A 23,786-nucleotide genomic window follows, 5' to 3' on the forward strand; every position below is an offset into this window, starting at 1 on the left:
TCATCCTCAGGCTACTGTACTGTCTCAGGCCCAGCCTTTGCCAGCTGGACTTGGAACCTGCTGTACTCCCTTTCCTGACAAAAATGAATGCATTAAGTAAAGTTAAATGTGTGCTCTCTTATTTAAAAAAAGAATAGTTGAGCAACAACCACAAGGGGATACAAAGAATGTGGGCCATACTTGAAGGATGGGAGGGGAACGCTCTCCTAGGGAACAGTGACTCAGAAAAAGGCTTGGGTCAGGATGGAAAATCAGCTGAATATAAGCTCCCTTTGCAGCGTCAAAAGGGCTAATTCTAATTATTAATTATTTACATTTATAGCGCTTAGGACACCTCATTCTGGACCAGGACCCTACTGTGTTAGGCCATGTACAAACACAGAACAAAAAGACTGTCCTTGCCCCAAAGAGCTTATAATCAAAGTGTGAGATAAGAGACAACAGCTGGTTACAAGCAGACTGACCTAGAAGTACAAGGGAGCTATGAAACAATATGGGTCAGCATGATAGGCTCTGGACTCAGCACCCCAGCAGCCTAACTGTTGTCAAGCTTTCGTAGGCATTACAGCAGAAGAGAGTTTTAAGGAGGATTTTGAAGGAGGATACTGAGTTAGTTTTGTGGGTGTTTATGAAGAGCTTCTCCCAGGTGTGAGGGACAGCATGAGAGAAAGCATGAAGGTGTTTGTTTGAAAATTTAACAAGTGAGCAATGGAGGCTGACATCATGGGCTGCTTGGAAGCAGGACTTGACCTAATGTGATCCTTGGATGTGACCTAATGTGATCCTTGGATAAATGGAAGAACCTCAAGTAGGAGGAGAAAGATTATATTACCTCTGTGTTTGGCACTAGAACAAGCACTGCTGGAATATTGTGCCCAATTTTGGGGTCCAGAATTTGAGACAGGTGCCATGAGAAGAGCCATGAGAATGACTAAAGGATTTGAAAACATGCCTGATAGTGATAGACTCCAGCAGCTTAATCTGTTTATCCTAACAAAGAGAAAGTAAAGAAGAGACTTGATCACATTCTATAATTCTACATGGGGAACAAAAGTTTGATAATGGACTCTTCAGTTTAGCAGGCAAAGGTATAACAAGATCCAATGGCTGGAAGTTGAAATTAAACAAATTAAGACTAGAAATAACATTTTTAACAGTGAAGGTAATTAACCATTGGAACAATTTACCAAGGGTGTGGTACATTTTCTGTCAATGGACATTTTAAAATCAAGATTGGATTTTTTTTCTAAAAGATATGCTCTAGATGAAACAGGAATTAATTCAGGCCAGGCCTATGGTCTATGTTATGCAGGAGATTAGACTAGATGACCACAGTGGGCCCTTCTGGCTTTATGATCTATCAATCATTAATGCTGCAAATCAACATAGCTGTATGGAAAGATTTTCAAAATTCACAGAATTTCCAGAAAAATATTACTGTATTAGAGCACTCGTGAGCCAAATGCAAACTGAATAGCTCTGGACAAATGTCTACAAAAAGTGTAAGAAGATCTTGAAGTGAATGCATGGATTATTGTACTCACAAGGTATGTCTAACTGGGTTGGGAAACACTGTTAGCAATACCTTTATTGTTAACCAGGCTTAATCACAGTTCTCGTTATAATGGTTCTAACAAGGTTTCCCAGACTGGTGTAGTTGAGTCTACTGAATCAATTTTTTCACTATTTTGAAAAGTCTGTACATTTAGATCCCAGTTCAGGAAAGGATCTTTATTCAGGAAAGATGCTTAACTTTAAGTATCCCATTGCTTAAATCCCTTTGAACTCAATAGATGTACCTAGGTGCTCCTCTGAATGGGGATATGCTGAAGTGCTTTCCTAAATCAGCACTTTATAGGATAGTCTATTACAGCTCTGAGGGAAGCATTATAGGCCACTAAATAATGGTAAAGAGTCCTGGTTTGCATTTACACAAGAGTCAATAATGGCTTCTGTACAATGTGTCACCTTTGTGAGCCTTTCCAACAATGTATGCAATGTAAAAACTATACACTTAATTAAAAAAAATCTGTTTAAAAAACAATAAAACAGAAAATGAAATACTCAAGGAAAGTGTTAAAATAACTTTAAGGGGCTGATTAATCCAACAAAAAGCAAGAGAAGTCAGGCAGCAATACTTAAAAAGTCTAAAAACCGCCACTTCATCCTTAATTCATGCCATTTTTTTCTTCTCTTTTAAACAATGGCGTGAATTCAAAGGCAGAGTGAGAGCCTACATTAACTGTGAACGTCCTTGTTTTGTTGGTTTTAGTCAAATCCTTATTTTAATGGTTTCATTTTATAAATATATATAAAATACATACATTTATTTATAATTTAAGGGATTATTTTCTATATTAACAGGAATATAGAAAAGGATCACTTTGTTGGCTAAATGTTTGCGATTCTATTTTAAAATTCTATTATATAACTAGAAAGATGCAAATCCAAGGGTTTCACATGGCCCTTGGGAGAATTATAGTCTCTGTGGAACACATTGCTCAGAGCTGCGGTGAAATATCTATCACTGAAAATCTCAGCATTTTTAATTCCATCTCAATGACATCATTGGGATAATTGAAATATTAATCACATGTGGGAAGCAGTGACTGTTTATGTGAAATTATCAAAAATGAATGGTTCAAAGAAAAATTCTAGTAAAGACAAATCTAAAAAGAATTACTTTGTGTTGATCATTAGCAGATTTTTTTAAAATGCTCAGAGTGAAAAATGTTAGTATGAGATTGCTTTATTTTATTTATTTATTTATATATTTTTTTGGATATTCAAAATAAGATGCAATTATTCAAAAGTTTAAGACCACAATCCACAAAAGTAGTTAGGCACCTAAGGATATGTCTACACTGCACACTCCTTATCATTGTATGTAGACATGGTTAGATATGCCCTGTATATATAAATTAGTGATATATTGTATTGATAATGCACTTCTGACTGTCTCACCAGTACAATAATCTATCTTCCCTGTGGCTTTTTCTACTATTTCAGACCTTGAGCCGCCTGAAACATCTGCCTTTTGTATTGTATTGTATTGTGTTTATTAAAGTCAATCTGCCAGAGAAGTGTTTACAACTTATAATCCTATCTTTTGAATTTCTTCCCTAAAATCAATTACCTTAAGCACCAGAAAGAGAGAGACTCAGTCCTATCTATATACCCTTGGTGGGTTTGAGGTCCCGTGTCTCTCAATTCATCATGACTGGATGTGGGGATTCCCAACTTTACAGCTGGAAAGCCACAGTATTTGTCAATAGCTTGGAAAGTCCAGGGATATTGAATTTTAAAATAGTGACTTTCTGCTGCACAGTAAAGTTATTTTACATCATTTTTCTCACCATCTGAGACAGGTGGTCTCATAATGGTTGATTCTCCACTGTCTTGCACCTTGTAACCTCTGCAAAGCTTTTTATACCTAGGTCCAGACCCACAAGAGGATTTAAGCACAATTAGGCATTTCCTCTTTAGGTGCCTAAATCCAAAATTGAGCACAGAGCTCCTCAACCCAACCACTCAGCTGCCACCTAATCCTGTAGGTGCCTAAACTCCCTTTGTATCTAAGGCCAGCCATGCCTACGCTAGCGAGTTTACAACGGCACAGCTATATTGATACAGATGCACCACAGTAAGAACACTTGTTTAGCTGCTCTATTGCTGACAGGAGAGAGCTCTCCTGTTGATATAATAAAACCACCTCTAGAGCAGAGGTAGCTGTGTCAGGTGAGACAGTCAGAAGTGCATTTTATCAATACAATATATCACTAATTTACATATATAATCTAATCATGTCTGCACAGTATGTTTTCCTGTTTGTATACATTATATACGTGTGTGATATACATTTATAGAAGGTAAGAGTGGATAATGTGGCCCTATTACTTTTTTTGTAATATATGTAATAAGCATCCCTTATGGAGTTTGATACCACTGTAGACCTTAGACAACAAAAGGATGCTGTCAACTTAAAAAAAATCACATTTCTGTGAAAATTTTACCTATTACTGTTACAAATAGCATTTAAGATTTCTGTAACTGTAAGAGATTAAAGAAAGACATATAAACATTGTCTAGTCAGCTTTACTGTTTTCTCTGCCAGTCAATCTATTTCTCTTGTTGTTGTTTTTGTGGTCTTTCACAAAGCAACACACATAAAAATAAGAAAATGTCATAAAAAAGAAATTGTTGGTGAGTGGGGCAGGTATAATATTGATTTATTTATTGTCAGTATTATGGTAGCACCTACCAGAAATTTAACTTATTTTTATTTAAATTGACTAGATTTCAACTTGAGTGTTCCTTAAAAATTTATAAAACTAAACCTTTTTCTTCTTTGAAGTTACACAATTGTAAATGTTGATTGTTTAATTGACCCTCCATTCATGTACTTAACTTCCCACTTAGCCACATGCAGACAGGACTTGAAGACATTAACAATTGTTACTACATGTGGATTGCCTTAGGATTCAAGTTTATTTGTAATGGAGGCAAATACTTTGCATTTGGATTAATTCTATAAAAGGAGAACATTTTCTGCTTAAGGCAAAGTTTTCCAAGAGAGTTCTTATGGTTTTGCTGGTTGCAGTGAGTGCACTCAAATTATTCATAATTTGGTTTTCATGGTTTGTGTCTTGGAGCACATAAAGTCAAGTATAATTACTACCAAAAAGGAGATTTCTACATGCACCTTGAGATATTCACCATGGACTTATGATACACAAGAAAGAGATTCATAATTACAGTACTATGAAATCATTTAAGAACATTTATAGTTTTCCCTCAAAGGCATGTGAAATTGCCATGAGTATCCACAGGAACTGCAGTAAATGGCCATCAGATTTTAGTGCTATTATAAACTAAAACTAGATATTTATATATCCAAGAGGGGAGAATTACCTTTTTAATCCGCATCATTTTCCAAAGTAAGACTCCATGAAATGGTAATCTTGCGGGCTCCAACAGGGGTGAGAATAGGAAAGGGAGAAGTCTTCGACCTTCAACACTGCATTCTGTTGGGAGTCTCTAGTTCCATCCAGACAGGTGCCTAGGGCAGAGTCTCCACTGCCTGCTGCAAGCTACTTTGTGTATGTGAAAGATCTCCATCATCCCCAGCCACAAGAAGACATGTATGGTTTTGTTTTTAAACTGAAAGTGGGTATGGACTTTGCTGGCTCCTTTTGTCCCCCAATTGTGGCCACAGATGGAGTTGCTTTAGTTCTAGGGCTGTATTAACTCCTGGATTCTTTTACATACAACTTTTAAGTAGCCAAGAGAGAAGGAAACTCCAGATAAGGAGTAGTACTCTTCAGAGAGTGAGTTCTCTGCCCTGTGTCCTAAACTGTTCCACTGACCAGCCCTAAATTGTCCCTTCTGCTTTAAATGCCACAAGAAAAAGCTTTGCGCAAAGAAACCACTGTGAGGTTTTCCCAAAGATTCACTTGCATGGTTATACTAGGGATATACAGTTTTACTACCTTTGAAAAATCCATCCCTAAGATGACAAATTTTTCAAGATCCATGAGAGGCCAGGCCTAGCCACGTGATAATCCTGTCCAGCCACGACATTTTATATTCGCTGGCAGTGTAGCTCCATGGGGATTCCAACAAATCCCAACCCCAGGCTGTGGAGACTCTGGAAGTGGGGACATACATAATTTGAGGTATATTAGGATTTTGGCTAGGATCCACAGTGTTCAGGGAGGACAATGTGCCTCATAGAATCATAGGAATGGAAGGAACCTTGAGAGGTCATCTAGTCCGGTCCCCTGCACTTATGGCAGGACCAAGCATTATTTTCTAGACCATCCCTACCCTCTCGACCAAGCATTATCTAGCTAAATCTCTACCTTCTCCCTATGTGGACCCACTATAAGATATGCTAGTAGATGGAGCTATGTCCTCTCATAATCAGTGATGTCAGCCATTTCCTAAATGATTTTATCTAGCCTTGATGAGTGGAAAATCTGAAATTTTAGATGCATGTGGAGATGAGCTGTTAATACAAGTGTGTGGGGGAAGCCTCATCTCCTATATTCCCATACAGGACATAACTTTTGGGTGGATGTAACTGGTAATTCTTTTTGACCTTCTGAAATAAATCCTAGCAGATTTGACCATGCAATAGATGCTTCTGATGGGGCAGTAAAGATTCCTTTGAAAATGGACTGAACAGTTTAACTTAGATGCATCAAACATTATTAGTTATGTAAAATATATGTGAATTGCAACAAAGGATAACCCCAAGTTAGTCAAAGGCAAAAATTGTGCTGTATTTTAACTTGGTTTTATTTAGTATTAATAAGAGGGAATATCTGACGTCTGTCTGATTTAGACTGTCATACCAGTTAAAGCAGTATCTTGATTTAAATTAATTAATGCTATCTATAACATTTTACTTAGAAACTTTGTAGATATTAGTCTGCCTAAAAGTTAATGCACCTTTCAAGAAATACAAATTAAGGACCAAAGCCTGCAAACCCCTGTTCAGGTGACTTAAATAAAACTATCTTGGCCTGTGCAAGGAAACTTGGGATCCCCAAAAGCCATTTGACTTCCCAGCAAGAACCAAGATTCACTGTGCAACTTTCTTTCCCTTACTCCAGTCCAACCCAGACTCCTGTGCCATATCATCTTGAGAGGGCATAGCACCTGAAACTGGATCTCAGCTGGGGGAAATAGCTATATCTTGATAGACAGGAAGAAGAGACTAAGATGGACTTCAGTCAGAGCTGTGACTAGCGTGAACCAAGAACCCACTTTCTTTTATTTACTCATGTGCAGAGCAGTGTAGTCTGAACAATAAACATGAAATTAGCATTGGTGAAGAAACCCCACATCCTCACTGGTGGACTCCCAGGCTGTTGCAGGTTTCATAGCACTGTCCATGGGGCCCCGGAACTGGCCTTGAGGACTACTAAAAGAGTAGGAACTACCTGTGTGAACAAAGGTTTGCAGGGGTATGCTCTGTATAAATAAATGCAAGGGCTTTGAGCTGTAGTGATGAAATATGCTATATAAAAGCCAGGTATTATTACTTTATTTCACAATTCATAATATGAGAGAGAAAAAATGGCTATTACAACACTGCCAAGAAAATACATAATATGTTCAATTTTAAAATGCTTTATTGAACATTAAGAAAAAAAGTAGAGTCCACAAAAAATCCAACTGATAAAATTGAAGTTTCATGCATTATAATACTTCAGCTATATAAGTTTTTCTTAAGACAGTGCATCGAAATAGTGTTTTTAAAATTTCTGCTTAATGATCCTGAAAAGACACCATACAATTGTTACATACAACAGTAACATTTGCCCTCTGCAGCATTTTAAGCTCTGGTTATTGTGCTTTACTTCCTCAGTTTGACTATCTCTTTTCCTTTTTCACAGTTCACTTACACAAAATATATCATTCATTGTTATGATAAAATAAGTACAGAATGCTTTGCTTTTATATTTCCTCTTGGATGTTAAAACTGACAACTTAACACCTCTGCTACTACTTATCTCTGAGTCACTGCCCTTGCCAACACTTAAGATAAGACAAGCTCACATATTCCAAAGAGGCACTTTGCTGTGCATTCTGGGAATTGTAGTAAAGTTTGCTACCAAATTGTTCATATTTAGTATTATTTTTTAATATATGCAGTTGATAATTCACTAAGATAGAGACACAAATTTTCCTCTTTAAACAAGTTTTAGATTACTTTGAAGAGGAAACAAATATTAAACCGTGTAGTTAACCGTGGAATGCATGGATGTATTCACATCTTCATATGGCAGTGTCACACATCTGTACAAATACAGTAAAACCCTGGTCCATGAAGTCAATGGAAATGTTACCATTTGACTTCAACCATAGCAGAATTAGATCAATGGTGAGTGGTTTTGAAAAATCTCATCTGTAGTGTACTGTAAGCCTTTTCCCCTTGAATCCACTGACTACTGTTATGGCATGCAGTGGAGCCACCAAGCATGGAAGACCCACTTAGTTTCTTACCAGCAAAGCTGTAATCAGATCCTGAGGTGGCAACTCTATGTTCAGGTGAATACTATTGCTCAGGTGAGTGCTAGAGGCAGCATATAATTTACATGAGGCCCCCAACCTGGAGTTGCTTGGCACTCTGCTTCCTTGGAAAGGGAATAGATTCCTTTGTAGGACAAGAGTCTATGGGGCTTCTAAACACTAACAAATATTGACTTACAAAATATATCGACTACCTCAGTCTCAGAAAAGAGATGGAGAAACTATTATCCCTGTCTTGTTCCCTACCTCATTCCCTGTGTACCATCCAACCTGAACAGTGAATGAAGTGGAAGAAACTGGAGCCCTGATTATTGTGTCTGGCCCAGCTGTACAGGACCTGGATGGGGCAAAGCTGACTTGTCACTGTTGCAGACAGGTAAAGGGATCCCCTGATTACCAAGCACCACGCTGAGAAAACAGTTTCTTAACTATTTACAAGTTTATTTGGGGCCAAGGGGATGTGGAGTTTTACGAGAGGAAAAGGAACAATACATATAACAGAACGATCTACTTTCCTTAACAGGGCGATTTAAGCAGATTAAAAGAAGAACAAGACACAGAGTACACTAAATAACGATTATATGAGTTTCAAAAGTATAATCGAATTAATGTTACTAATACCTGAAAACTATAACAAGAGTACTATTTAAAATCTTACCACCACGAGGAACAGGGTCATGACGCCTGACCAATGGGGGACACGAGAAAAGCTCGGGTTCAAAACTCGGACCGGTTACACTCGACTTGACTCTCGCCCAGCAGAGGACTCGGGGGCAGGAAGAGGTAGCAGCTCCAGGTGATCAGTCCGGCAGGCCGACAGCCCTTCTGCCAGACCCGCCGAAATGCAGCAGTTATTATGCACTCGGGCTATGCTTGGTACATGAGGGATGTGCAATATTCGTAACAGCCGATGGCTGCCCCTGCTCGTGAGAGGTGTGCAGTATTCGTAACAGCCGATGGCTGCCCTGGGCTTTTTGCAACGTCCCATTGTTTGCCATTTCAGACGTGCTATCTTAGGTGTGTCAGTAAAGGTCCCGATAAGGTCAGGTCTCAGGTCTACTGTAATTGCCAAGCGGGAGGGGGTGACCGCTGGTCACTAGATATTATACTGTCACCACAGTCACCACCTTTTAAGTTCCCCTGACCCTTGGACTGACTGGGAGATGGTTTGGACTCTGGCACAAGTTGGAGCAGCCTCAAAGTTGCTCTGTGCCAGCTAGTGTAGTAGTTGAGGTCCCTGGAGCACAGCAGTGTCTGTTCACAAACTCCTGCTCATGCCACCAGCCTCTGCTGAGGACTGAAGGGGTGGTGTACCAGGGATTCTCCTTTGCTGGGGGAATCCTCAAGGGGTGAGGCAAGCCCCTGGAAGGGTGCAAAGGGTTCTTAGAGCGCGGGTCTACTACTTGATCATGTTTGTCTGCATTATGGTGCAATCTTTATCTTTTCGATATCTTTGCGGGATCTGGGGGCTAGCACAAAACACAAGGTGGCAGTGCATTTCCCCGGGGGAAGGAGGGCAGGGTTGGGGTTGCCGGGTTCTTGGCTTGGCCACTTAACACCGGGCTATGGTCGGTTTCAAGTGAAATCACACAAGTGGCGGTGACTTCGCCTGGTTTCTGCCAGTGCCCGGACTAGCTTCCTTCCCTCTCGTCTCCCTCTCCCCCGATGGTTCTGTGGTCAGTGTCCCCCCCACCTCCCGGGCGGCTGGGCCCCTTCACGGTGCTCGTGCAGCTTTGCCCCCCGGCGGGAGCCCCGTCTCCAGGCTTGTTGTTGTCACATGGCCGGGGGAGGGGGCTCCGGCCGGGAGGCGGGCCGGGCTCAGACTCAGGGAGGAGGCGGAGGCAGAAAGTTTGTGGAGCGGCTGGGCTGTGACTGCAAGCGGCCGGGCGCTGTCTGCTTCTCCCGGCGGCCCCGGGGCATGAGCAAGACCTGCCGCCCGCGCAGCCTGAGACTGAGCTGCCAGGTTGCGCCCGGGCCCTGTGGGCGAGAGCGGGGCGGCGGCCCAGGGAGCCCCGGCCATGCGCTGCCCGCTCCGCGCTGCGCTGCTGGGCTGGCTGCTGCTGCTCGGCCGCCTGGCTGGGAACTCGGCCGCCGGCTCCCCCTCGTGCCCGCCTCCGTGCCGCTGCTTCGGGGACCTGCTGGACTGCAGCCGCCTCAAGCTGAGCCGGGTGCCCGAGCGGCTCCCGCGCGGGGTGGTGCAGCTGTGAGTATCCGCCTGCGGCGCGGCGAGCACCGGGCAGCAGGAGGGACCCCAGCCCGGCTCCTGCGCAAGGCGGGGGCTGGCCAGGCGGAGCTGGGCTGGGCATGGCCGGACAGCGCAGCCCCGGCACCGTTACCGCTCGGGGCTCCGCCAGGTTGCGGCGGCGCAGCCCCCCCGCCCCGGGGACTTGTTGCTTTGCTGGATGTAGAGGGTCTGGCCCTACAGCTGCGGAGGGAGCTGCCTCCCGCCCTCCACGTCCGTAGTGAGTGGAGTCCCCGGGCGGGGCGCCCCCCTCTGCAGCTCCTGCCTGTGCCCATCGGCGACTGAGCCGGGGCATGGGTCGCCCAGCGAGAGTCTAACCCCACGCATGTGACCTCGGCCTTCCTTATCGACCCTCCCGCCGGCCTCAGTTCGGCCCTCGCCTGCTGCCTCCTCCCACGCGATGGTCCTGCCTTGGGGGGTCGGGACGCGGGGCAGGGTCCCGATGACAACAGTGCCCAATGGACAAGGGTGCACGGGGCCGTTCGCTACTTGCAAAGCGCCGCACGGGACCAGTGAGGGATAAAGTTGTTACGGGAGCGAATAATACCGGGAGCTCGAAACGATTGGAAGTGACTTGTTCTTTCCCAAGTTGGGGCAGAGTCTGGTGTCCTGCCAGTGGGATGAGATAAAACTGATACTGAAGTCTAGGGGGGGTTGTTTTGGAGGGAGGGCTGAGGAGGAAGAGAGATGCTAAGATTGAATGTCTGTCTCTTTTTCTTTAAAGTTTTGTTTTTTAAGTTTCTTCTCTTAAGAAAACTGATAGTTGATAGGGATTGAAAATAATTGGGCCCAGAAGAGCTGCCCACTGTTGCTAGAAAAAAGTGTATTCTGGTGGCACTGGAAAATGTGAGATAATCATCTAACGCATACTCATTAGAATTGCTTTTTTTTTTGTAGTATATCTTTTTAGATGGTGTGACCTTGCAATATTATCTAGTGTGATTTTGATTTATATCATCCTTCCTGTTCTTTTTTTTTCTTTCTAGTAGCTTTAAAAAATGTATTAAGAATACAGTTTATATCCATTAATTTAGCAAGACAAACTTGGAAACTACTTAGTAACGAATATTAAAATGTCATATTTAAAATATTTACTTTTAGTGACAGACATTTTGGGCAAAGCATAAGATACTGAAATTTCCTAAAAGGAAGAAAAAATTGAGATAATCTGCAACTTTTTACATTGCTTCTTAATTTCTTGTCACTCATTTGACTTCTACATTGGTCTTATTAATTTTCTATTACATTTCAAAAACAGATAGAGATAAAGACTTTAAAGTAAACAGGAAGGCTTTCAATTAGTTGTGACTAATTCTGTTCAATTGCCTCATCTGGAGGTCATGCTTCTTTATTCATGAAACATGGATGGCTGTATTGACAACATATGGAAATGAACATAAGAATGACTTTGGGAGGTGAACATTTCCATGATTAGTATAGGAAAGTATCTGTGAAAGAAAATAAACTTAAATTTTTCTTTTGGTTGATCTGATTGAAACATCTTAATCATATACATATTCAACAATTCATTGTGCTTCCTATTGAATCTTGATCCTTCTGGTTCTTTTGAGTTGTCTCAGTAAGATAAAATAAATCTTTTGACAAAACTTGTGAGATATGCCTGAAAAGTAGCATCGCTTTACCTTAGTGCTGTTAAGTTAATATTTAGATTTAACACTACAACAAACTAAAATTAAGGGGAAAGCGTAGAACCTTTAAGTGGGACTTCTAAAAATTGTCTTTAAAATATATGTTGCATTAACTTAAATAATCAAATGTTCTGTCATTTGCAATTATTTTAGTGATAGACATGAAAATAAATGACAGAGTTTTTTTGGTTAGCACAATTGGTAAATTGTCTTTATGTAAGTTCACATTCCTTTAAAAGAGTGAGAGAAAATAGGTTCCATTTGTATAAATAAATGTTGGGCCTGCTGTAAGACAACCTGCTGTGATCACTCATTGGACAGCTGTGTCATTTGGTCTTAAACTCACAGGAGTACATCTTTGTAGGTGTCACCAAACCATGTGGTCTGGCTGCTTTTGTGTAAATGTTTCTTTTGTTTGTGTCAAATGCCTTAGAAGTACCCTTAGAAGTACCTTGTTTCTTTCTTCCATCCCTTCTCCTTAATAAGATGGAATTTTGACTGGTCAAGATGCAAGATAACAATGATTTTTAGTTTCATGTAGCCAATAAAGTTTGAGTCAATGTGGATCATTGTCACTCCAGAGTGTTTACTTACAAATAGTAACAGATTTTGTGTGGATCATTGTTATTCTAAACTGTTTACTTACAAATAGTAACAGATTTTGTGTCTTTTGTTGACAGAAGAATATGAAAGCCTGCTTTTGTATATACATATCTCCAAAGGCAGTAATGTAGTTCAAAAACTGCCAAGCCTCATAGGAAAATATTGTAATATCCATTAGACCCAATTCTCAAGACCTTACTCAGACAAGAACTCCAGTATGGTTCTGTGGGAGTTCTTGCCTCAGTTAGAACTTCAGGACTAATACCATTTTTGAATGTTTTTCTTTCCTCTTCTCTCCTTTCCCTATCCTCATGCCTCCAAAAAGTCTACTGATGTAAAATAATATCTAGAATTATGAAGTGATGGTCCTTTCTCATTCAGAGCTCTCATGAAAGAAATGGAATGTTCTGGGTGTGCAAAGAATGGTGGGCCGGAGCAGACCCTATGACTACAAACAGTGAAATTAAGAAAATGAGCTTCATTGTTTGAAGATTGAGTATTTGCATTTTGTTACTGTGCTGTCAAAGTTGTGGTTGCTCCATTGATACAGAAGCAGCTTCAAGAAATGTAGTGTAAATAGGGGATTTTGACCAGCTTTATTGGGGATTTAGAGTAAAGTGCATCATCTTCCTTAATGCCATCTTCACATAATGTAATGGAAGTCCACTGAAAACTGATAAATAGTTGTAACGGCTTTGTATACAAATATCCTTAAAGTTAGATTTCAGTTTACTTTTAGCATATGTGCTCTGATATTGAAAGAATGTTGCTTTGTTAGAATTAAGGTTTCTGAGCCAGAAATGGGGAAGGGAAAGCAAATATTTGCCAATGTTTTCAGTATTTTTAAATTCTCATTGGCATTTTAGAATAAGTCTTACCAGGTTCATGTAGTAATGCCAAAGCTGTCAATAAGACAGAAGGGAACATCTAAAAGATGATTTCAACTAGTGTTTGTACTGCATCTTTAGTATTTACATTTTATAAATCCTCTAGTTCTTTACCAGAATTGCCAGGAAAAAAAGTCCTTATGGTTTTCACAGCTGTTTTTCAATATTTTCCAGACTAAAACTTTAACATAGCAAGCTGATTTATGAGTCACTTTGGATCAGTGTCTTAAAACAGCTACAGCCTGGCTTTTTGTTTTTCAGCTTTCCTGATTTCTGCTGAATTAGCAGCTCTAAAGGCCCCAGTGGGATTGATTAAGAAGCTGTTGCTGGATTTGCATTTTAAAATTGGACTTGAGGCTCAAGTTTCTGAGTTCTCTAAGGAAGAAGATGATAATTACAACTAAGTGTTGTAAATTAAGTTAGGGTCTAAAAATTGTATTTATATAGTGTGTGAAAATGGAGACGTACCACCTCTTTTATATTAGGCCTTCCCTTCAGTTTTTCATTAAATAAATATTAATGCTTTAATATTGCAGTTCATCTTTCCAATGAAGAAGCATAGTATGAAAGATTGTTCATACAAAAGTAACTGAGTATGAATATTTTTCTCTCAGATAGTTCATAAAACAGGTTCTTAAAGGACAGGGTCAAAAAAAGGCTTGAAATGCTGCAACACGTTTTAAGTATCACTATTCTGTTACAGTATAAATTTTGAAATGAAGAATGGGACTATATACTTTCTATAGTGTAGTAAGAATTTCTTAAATGTAAATTTTATGTCTATAAAGTCTCTGAATTTAGTCCCCATTATATCTTTTATGGCTCTTAGAGCGACAGTAGTAAAAGTAAACAGGAGAGATTTTCTTTTCTCATTTAATATGGTTTTAGCGTGGAGGGGTGAGATTGGGGAGGGATAATCAAGAATGGAAAATATTTTGTAACCTTAGTATTTAGTGTTGCTCACTCCTATTTCTAAGTGGAAAGAAAAAAAAAAGTCCACTTGCAAATCACTTCCTTATAAGTGTGTTTTAATTCAAGGAGGGTTGTTAGTTTTTTTTTTTTAATGTTTATATCTTAAATTCTTATGCCTAGTGTTCATGAGAAACTATAGATTTAAATTTAACTTAAAATACAATTGTCTTATGCTAATTTTCTAACTGTAGTTGGTTCACATTCAAAAGTTCAGTCTTCACTTATATTTCACCTGCAAGGAACAATCTTTCCCTTAACGTTTCTTTGAAAAAATTAACATTGAAATCATGGCCTTATTAAATGCTTTTTATTTTTATTGTATGTAGTGTTAAACAAAAATTACACAATTGTGTGTTTTTGAGAGAGAATTGATTTTTTTTGTTACTTTTATCTCCCATTTGAAAAACTGTTGTAAGTAAATCAGTGTGGGGTTTCTGGGTGTATGTATTTTAAAAGTAGATACCCACAAATTTTCCATGTGGCATCTGCAGTGTTAAAAAACACAAATTTTCTTTGAAACATAATGTAAGTTGTTACACTCATGGTTGCCTTGATAGACTCCAGATGTTTGTGAGCTTGAGCTATGAGTGAAAGTGTCTGGCTCCAGTGTGGTGATCATGCACAGCAGTGGTTGTAATTGCAGGATTTTTATAGTTTAAGGACTCTGCCAGATTTTTTTACATGTTATAACTCCAGCAGAACAAATCTACTCACGTCTGTTACTGTCTGGTGGGTCCTTAGGCAAACATGTTTTAAATAAACTTTTGCAGGATTTTTAGATGAAATGAAGAAATGCAGGTTTTTAGCACTGATGTTGAAAGCTCTTTGTTGAAATAATTGCTGATTTCTAGTTCTTGTCTAGTGTTGGTGAACGGTAACATATTAGGCTCTAACAGCCATGACTTCATAGAATTGTGACTGTTTATTTGCATACTTCTCATAATCCCTACAGATAGACCAAAGCCAAATATTGAATTAAGTTTAAGGTGGGTGGGAATGGGGGGAGGAGAGTCCTTACTTTAAAAGTAAAAGTTTAATTCAGATCACTTTTAAAATCTATTTCTTTGTAGTAGACTTCTTCAAGATTTGTTGAGAATGTAGTTCTGAAGATGTCAAATAAAATATATACGTCCAGATTTTAAATGTAAAATAAATAGATTTTTCTCAAATCTAGGGTCTGACGGATGGTTACACTGAATTTTTAAACAGTGAAAGAATTAATCCTCCAAGTTAAGTGTGACTGACTTCATTTACAGGAGAACTCAGTCATGTTAACAAGATTAACTTTTGTTGGTTTTTGAAAATGATAGAACTGTTCAGTTCTATCTTCAAGATGAAGCTTTTTAGGTGCTTAGTCTATTTGCTGTCTCTAGACACAGCATACATTGCTCACTCCAAGAGGAACATGTAGAACTTCACTGACATCATTTGCACTTTCTGATTAATAAACCATACTAACATGTAGCCCTCTGGAGTTCTTCAGTCTGGCATGGAAAAGAGCTGAGCTTTATGGCACAAGGTTGTTTCCTTTAAATACAAGTTTTTCTGTTGAAGTTCTGAGTAGGATATAGATTGGCTTTTAAATGTAGGCTGGTTTCAGGTCCATTTATGTCTGTAGCTGCTGCTCCTACATACAGCCAGTATTACATTTGTGTACATGAGAATAGGGTTCCAAATCAAACGAAAGCCTCAACTCTATTTTCACGCTTCCTTGTCTTTTGTGTCTAGGCTTTTCAAGTTGTTTTAGATTAGCAGGTGAAAACCATAAATGAAGGAAACTCTAATGTAGGATCAAAAGAATGGGATGTGTTTAAAGACTTAAGCGCAGTTCTCTCTGTGAATTTCTCTTATGGCTGAGTTTCTCTCCTACACTTTTTTTTTTTTTTGTACCACTGTTTCCTTGAGTGTGTATGCATGAAGCTTCCCATAGATTTTAAGCCTTTTTTCATGCTATTGTCTTTAAAAAACAAAAAAACAAAAGGAATAATTCAGTCGCAAAACACCACATATAACCAAAGGCCTTTTTTTTTTTTTCAATTAGTGGTGATCAGATCATTTAAAATCACCTTCTTTGTTTGCACAAAACAATATTTGAGTGAGTTTCTGTTGTAATTTTACCATCAATACAATTGTAACATAGATTTTTATATATTTAGTGATGGATTAGATTACAATTTCAGTCTAAATATATATTATGAGAGCTAGTAAAAATATACCTGATATTTCAAAACTGACATGTCATTTATTTTTGTAATCTCATAGAGACTTAAGTCACAACAGATTATCTTCAATCAAGGCCAGTTCCTTGAGTCACCTTCATAGTCTTCGAGAAGTGTAAGTGATTTGTGTTTGTCTGGGTATGAAAATAGTGTTCCACCTATAAGGATGACAGTCTGAGAGACAAAGATATGTACGTTTGTAGTGATGCTCTACAATAAGTGAGTTTATAATTTATTTTGAATTGTAGGGGGTGTTGGTAAGCAATTTAACATCTATAGAGTATGCACTCTTCTTTAATATTGCATTTGACTTTCTTTTTTGATCTTGATAGAAAACTGAACAACAATGAATTGGAGACCATACCTAATCTGGGGCCAGTTTCTGCAAATATTTCTCTTCTATCTTTGTAAGTAGTTTTTGATGGTGCTCTCACCAACTGTAAAGATGAAAAAATAGTTAGTGGAAATTTGCATATAACAGAGGTTGTTAATAAAGTTAAAACATTGGAAAGTTCATTAGATTGTGTCTGGGAAGTTGTTTATGTGGTCTTGCACGAGGTTGTTTAAAATATATATGTGTATATGTACATATGCAGGTGCATGCACGCACACACAATATTAAACTTAGTCCTGTAGTTTTTGATGCTTCCCTAAAATATAGAAAAAGCCTGTATTAGTATTAATTTGCATTGTGGAAGTGTCTGCAGGCACCAACCACAATCAGGACCCTGTTGTTCTAGGCACTGTTCAAACACTAGTAACTAACATGCAAACTTATATAATACAGGCCTTCAAAACAAAAGTTCGTGTTTCATTGGGTATCTTGGGTGAAATTCGGCTTTCTTTTGAAGTCAGTGGCGAAACTCCCATTGATTTCAGTGGAACAAGGATTTCACCCCTTAATTTTAGGACACATATGATTATATAGACTAGGAGTCAGAATAAATCATGTACCAGTAACTTTACTGCAACTTGTTTGTTTGGTCTTTTGTGTGTGTGTGTGTGTGTGTGTGTGTGTGTGTGTGTGAGAGAGAATTATTTCCTGTTACTGCAGATGTTACATAAGCTTTTTGTTTGGTTTGGTTTGCATGCAATATATTTATAATGAACTAAATATATTACTAAATAATATTACTAAAATTGTGTCACCTGTGATCAAAAGGCAGAATTTGTACATTCAGGAAAAGCAGATATCAAGTTAAAATGAAGGGACTCAAAACAGAGATGACTTGATTTTCATTTTCATTGGAAACTTGCATAACACTTAGGGGTTTTTTTTCTATTCATGGCTTTTGATCAGCATTCATAAAATGTGTGTATGAGGATACTCAAAAACAGTAATGTCTAAGTATATTTTAATGATATTTTTTTCACTGTCAAACACTTATGTACTAAAAACATGATTTTAGCTGTAGGGTTTTACTAGCAGGATTTTTAAGTGTTAAAGCTGGTATTATTTAACCCTACTCTAAATACAAATTGCAAGCTGTCTTGCAGAAGAGGCTCCTGAAGAGTTAAAACAGTACATTAAATTTTGGGAAGCTGTTCAATTAATTAAATTGATCACTATTCAGTTGCTTACATCTGGTGATTTATAGGAGGTTTGTTTTTACTCTGATCCTAGGTCAGCTAAGTCAGCTGTTGCAGCCGCTGTGTCTGCACTGCTCTGTTTGAATAAGAATTAGGTGACATATGATACTGATGTGGTTTTTCTACTGATCAAAATCAGAAAAGAATGAAAGAAAAAGCAGATGGTGTCTGACAAATAACTACTGAATTTAAACACACTATCTACTTTCATATTACATTAGTGTTGACACTTTTTTTACAGTGACACATCATTCTATAGTTTAATCATTGTGTTGGGTCTCAAATATGCATTTAACTATTAAGTGTCATTCTTTTTAATGGTCTGTTTACCGTAAGGTTAGAAACCTTTGCATAATGAAGCATTAGAAGTCTTCCTTGTCTTGTTTCAAAATGTATGTAAAGTTGAGAATTTGTCCTAAAGCATCCTCAACCCCTTCCTATGGAAATTAAAATCTAGTTCAGAGGAATAAAATTATCCTTCTGCAGCTGTGAAAAGAATTTTTTGATAAAAGTGAATTAATTTGTCCTACACCCATAGATCACTAGCTTAGTTTAGTTTATCCAGCTGGTCAAACATGGAGAAATCTTTATTAGATTTGATTTGTGTACTGTGTTCTGATTTTTTTAAGTACCTCTTAAGTGTTTAAATTGCCATGCATTGAAAGTACTGCTTGGGAGCTGGCTTGTTGCCATTCTGCTTTGAAGCCCATGCCATGCCTCTGTATGATATCAGGAGACTCCTGAGTATGCTCAATGGAACCCAATTAAAGTTACTAATGTTTACCATAGACCTCATGACCACAGTGGACAATCATTGGAATTAGAAATGGAAGAGACCTATTAAGCCATCTAGTGCATCCCACTACCAATGTAAGACTAATTCTTATAACATATTATCAGGGATGCTAGAACAATATTTATAGTGTGGGGTGCTCAGAGCCATTGAACCAAACTGTGAACCCTGTGTATAATGGAAACCACTTCAAGCCAAGGGATGCGGTACCACTCCCCACACCTCTAGTTCCAGCACCTGTGCATCTTATGTAGTGCTCACTTCAAACCAGTGATCACAACAGAAAACTAAATAATGGTATTTCATGGTTCAGGGAAAAAAACCTTTTGCCCCTCAAGGGTTTTCCCCCAAAAGATACCTCACAAGCTGACATTTGTTCATAGCACAGAGGTCACAACTTCTTCATTAAATAAACCAGAATGTAAATAAACAAAGAAATGAACATAGTCTTTGCAGCAAAGGATGACTGTAACTGGTTGGTAGTGCTATGGAAGTATGTGCAGTATATCATTATCTCACATCAATACATATATTAATCTAATGGCATATTTTTTGTTGTTAGAGATAATGAAAGAGAGAATATTTTTTGGCTTTTTTTCTGATGCTAAACTTAGGTTGTGATGTGGGCAGTTAAAAAAAAATTGTAAACTGAGCTAATTTGATATGTATGTCAGTGGAAGAGTGCAACAATATGATGTAACTATTTATAGCCGGTTTTCAGAGAGTGACTGTTTGCAGCAAACTTCTGATGGATCTTAGCTTTTATGAAAAAGGAAGTTGTGAAATCTTTCCAATGCAAATCACTGTTGTGTTTCTGACTCTCAATAGCAGAAAAAGGGGTGTGAATTTAGCTAAACCAGAGTTAGCCTTCTGAAGCTTGAACTGATTATATTTCTCACAAGATATGCACAAAAGTTAGATATCTTGTTTAACAATTCTTTTAGGAATGCTGCATAAGGTACCTTGGTACACTCTTCTTTTCTTGCCAGTCTTTCTAATAGCCCAAGATCTCTCTCCCAAGCAGTGAAAACTTCTCCTCCCTAGGAACTGTTAGTAGAGTTATGGAGCCTTAAAATTGTACAGAGCAAATTCCACTGATTAACGGATGCTCTCTAACCTGCAGGGCATGTGCAGTCATAAGGCTCTATAGGGAGTTTAAGGCTTGACTTAACTAACATTGAATCACATAACTGCTAAAGAATACTCAAAATATCTAGTAAATGCCCTTGTGCTATATAACAGGACATTACTTGGCACACTGTGATGTTCCTCAGGAAATCCCTGAGGGAATCTTTTATCAGCAGCACCCCTTCAACCCAACTGTTTCAGCTTTGGTTTTTGAAAAAAGGATTGTGGTTTAAACCAAAAACGGAGCTGACTTCTCTGACCTATGCTTGGTTGTCTCTAATTCTTTAAATTACACATAGACTATAATGTATCTTTCTTCAGGACAAAAAATGAGCTCCACATCAATTCAGTCCCTAGTTCCCTGCAAGTTTGGGTAGCCCAAAACTAACACATACTTCTAGTCAATAGATTTTAATGATTAAATATGTAATGTTAATTAAATACAATGTAAACATTTTGGGTAATACTGAATTTAACAACTAAATTACCACAAATATTTACACTGGCTGTACATAGTAATATAGCCTCATTTGTCTGTCCCTAGAACTCAAATATTTTAGATGTTTCCTTATTTGCATTCCTCAAATGCTTGTAAAGCCACTTACAGTTAACATAGGGCTGTTTTTAAAACTTGTGATAGTTTCATGTTACAAACTTTTGCAATTCTGGAGAAAAAAGCAAGTTATTTTATTTATTGCTGGATATGTTGATCACTTATTTGCTATTGTATCAAGTTTAGAAGACGTCTTTTAATGAAATTTACATAAGTTTTTGTTCTGAGTTCCCTATATCCTGTCCTGCTGGTTCTTGATCTACATGGCACCCTAAAAGGGACTAAACTGGTGTTGTCATATTAATCCTGGTAGTCTGTTAGTCTGTTTAGTGATGGAGAAGAGACCTGGTAAATGTCTTCTAGGACTTGTTTTCATTGCAACATTTACTTGAGTAATAACTCAAATGTTGCACATAGTAACTTAAGTCTGTCCACACATAAAAACCCTGGATAAGAATGTGATAGTGCTTCTAACTGGTGTTGGTTGGCCATGTGTAGGTTAAAACTAAACGGAGCACAATTTGTCTTCTAACTCAACCACTCTGTAGTGTGGACACAGGCTAATGACATAAAGTGCTGCTAGTCTTCCAATGTCTTCCCACATTTCCCCCATCCCTGGTGCCCAGAAAGGACAGATGAGTTTTCCCACAGTTCACTGGGAAGTAATTCATAGAGTAGTTCAGCTTTCTGCAGTAAGGATGTTCCTCCAGAAGTCTTAGTGCCACGTAAGAGTGAGTATAATGCGAGTATGCACCCAGCAACTTGCATTATTTCTCAGTGTGACTGAGATAGGCTAACTGGAGAGAAGTTGTCTATCCCTCAATATGAGGATGATGTCTGACAGTAGGAAAATCATTGATGAGACTTAAGATGGCTGAGGAGTCCAATTTGTGCTCTACAGATTTTTCTACATGTGACAGGTGGTTGCTTGGAGAGAGCACAACTGCTGGCTGGGATGCTTTACATTTTGCTTCTTCCTCTGCCATTTCTCAGCCTCTTGAGCAAGGTGATTCTCTTCAAAATGGGCTGAGGCTTGATGTATGATGTGACGCTATTGCAATCTATTGCCAGCCAGCTCTTTCCAATTCATGGGGTCAATGCCTCCCTTCTTAAGATATAGAATCATAGAAGACTAGAGTTGGAAGGGACCTCAGGAGGTCATATAGTCCAACCCCTTGCTCAAAGCAGGACTAACCTCAGCTAACTCATCCCAGCGAGGGCTTTGTCAAGCCACAGCTTAAAAACCTCTAAAGATGGAGATTCCACCATCTCCCTAGATAACCCATTCCAGTGCTTCACCACACTACTAGTGAAAATTGTTTTCCTAATATCCAATCTAGACCTCCCCCCCTGCAACTTGAGACCATTGCTCCTTGTTCTGTCATCTACTGCTATTGAGAACAGCCTAGCTCCATCCTCCCTGGAACCCCCTTTCAGGTAGTTAAAGGCTGCTATCAAATCCTCCATCATTCTTCTCTTTTGCAAACTAAACAAACCTAGTTCCCTCAGCCTCTCCTCATAAGTCTTGTGCTCCAGCCCCCTAATAATTTTTGTTGACCTCCGATGGACTCTCTCCAACTTCTCCACATCCTTTTTATAGTGGGGGGCCCCAAACTGGACACAATACTCCAAATGTGGCCTCACCAATGCCGAATAGAGGGGAATAATCACTTCCCTCGATCTGCTGGTAATGCTCCTACTAATGCACCCCAATATGCTATTAGCCTTCTTGGCAGCCAGGGCACACTGCTGACTCATATCCAGCTTCTTATTCACTGTAACCCGCAGATCCTGTTCTGCAGAACTGCTGCCTAGCTCGTTGGTCCCCAGTCTGTAGCTGTACAAGGGATTCTTCCATCCTAAGTGGAGGACTCTACACTTGTCCTTGTTGAACCTCATCAGATTTCTTTTGGGCCAATCCTCCAATTTGTCTTAAGTCCCTCTGTATCCTATTCCTACCTTCCAGGGTATCTATCACTCCCCCTAGCTTAGTGTCATCTGCAAATTTGCTGAGGGTGCAATCTACCCCATCCTCCAGGTCATTAATGATATATATATATATATGTTCTTAAGATATATAAGAGAAGTAACATGAGTGTAGATAACTTGAGTTAACTCTCCAGTAAAACATAGCCAGAATCTTACATGATTTTGCAACATTGTTTTTAAATTCTCAGTTCTACCACATGCGGTATGAAATTTTGAAATTAAAAACTGTAAAACCATACAGGTAATCAGTTTTAAAAAGTCATTTGGCCACTGTCCTTCATAGCATGGCTCCATGCTCTTAGAAGAGCTTTCTGGTTCATAATGATTACTTAGGTTGGTATAACTTTTTTAACCTGAAGGGATGCTTCTTAAGATATATCTAAGACCACTTGAAGTTAGGGTGACACATGTCTCCTTTACTGCATAACATTATAAAGCAATTCAGGAAAGGAAGGGAAGTATACCTTATCCAATACAATGGACGCTATATAGTGGGGGAAACTTTAGGCATGTTAGGATATAATTTGGCCTCAACGCCAGGGTAAAATTTCCTTGTCTTTGCAAAAGAGTATGTGATATTTAATTACCACAAGTGATTAGGGACCTCTATCTTAATACTTTAATATTGTCTGAAAAATTAACTTTCATTGATTTTAGTACACCCTTATAAGGAAGAGGGCCATCTGTGGAATTGCAAATGCTTCTGCAGCACCTCTGTTTTCCTTGAAGATATCCAAAATATCGACCAATCTGGAGTCTACTTTACATATAAGATCTTATAAAATACAGCCCATGGAGTTACACATGTGACATCACCAGCATAGTGAATTCTTGAGTACCTCAGAAAATGAAAGGCAGTAATCAGTGGCTTTGGAGACTCTGAAAGACCTTTATTGTGTTGGGATATTTGAAGTATTTTTTTTTTCTTAAATCTATTTGCAAATCACCATCTAAACTTGTAGATAGACTTAGAGCTTCAAAAAATAAATCACATCAAAATTATATGCTAATATCCAAAATATGAAAGGACTTTCAGGGATTCCCAAGTCACTGATATTGTATAATGGCTATCTATTTTCCCTAGCAATAAGGAAACCACACATGCTGAGCTTTGTATTGCA

The 23,786-nt window shown here is 38.8% G+C and overlaps 1 protein-coding gene across 2 annotated transcripts in view; it reads left to right on the forward strand.

Annotated features, from left to right (window-relative positions):
* The first annotated feature begins 9,519 nt into the window (after positions 1-9,519).
* Positions 9,520-23,786, forward strand: part of LRIG3 (leucine rich repeats and immunoglobulin like domains 3) — a 46,126-nt gene continuing 31,859 nt past the window's right edge. For both annotated transcript variants that reach the window (XM_067564138.1, XM_067564139.1), the window contains exons 1-3: positions 9,520-10,243; positions 16,656-16,727; positions 16,945-17,019. In XM_067564138.1, the coding sequence (XP_067420239.1) occupies positions 10,059-10,243; positions 16,656-16,727; positions 16,945-17,019 (332 nt within the window). In that variant the 5' untranslated portion in view covers positions 9,520-10,058. The remainder of the gene's footprint in view (positions 10,244-16,655; positions 16,728-16,944; positions 17,020-23,786) is intronic.

The sequence above is a fragment of the Emydura macquarii genome, unplaced genomic scaffold (genome assembly GCF_026122565.2).
Source record: "Emydura macquarii macquarii isolate MOO-44397 ecotype Brisbane River unplaced genomic scaffold, CSIRO-AGI_Emac_v2 contig_2636, whole genome shotgun sequence".
Classification (NCBI taxonomy): domain Eukaryota; kingdom Metazoa; phylum Chordata; order Testudines; family Chelidae; genus Emydura; species Emydura macquarii.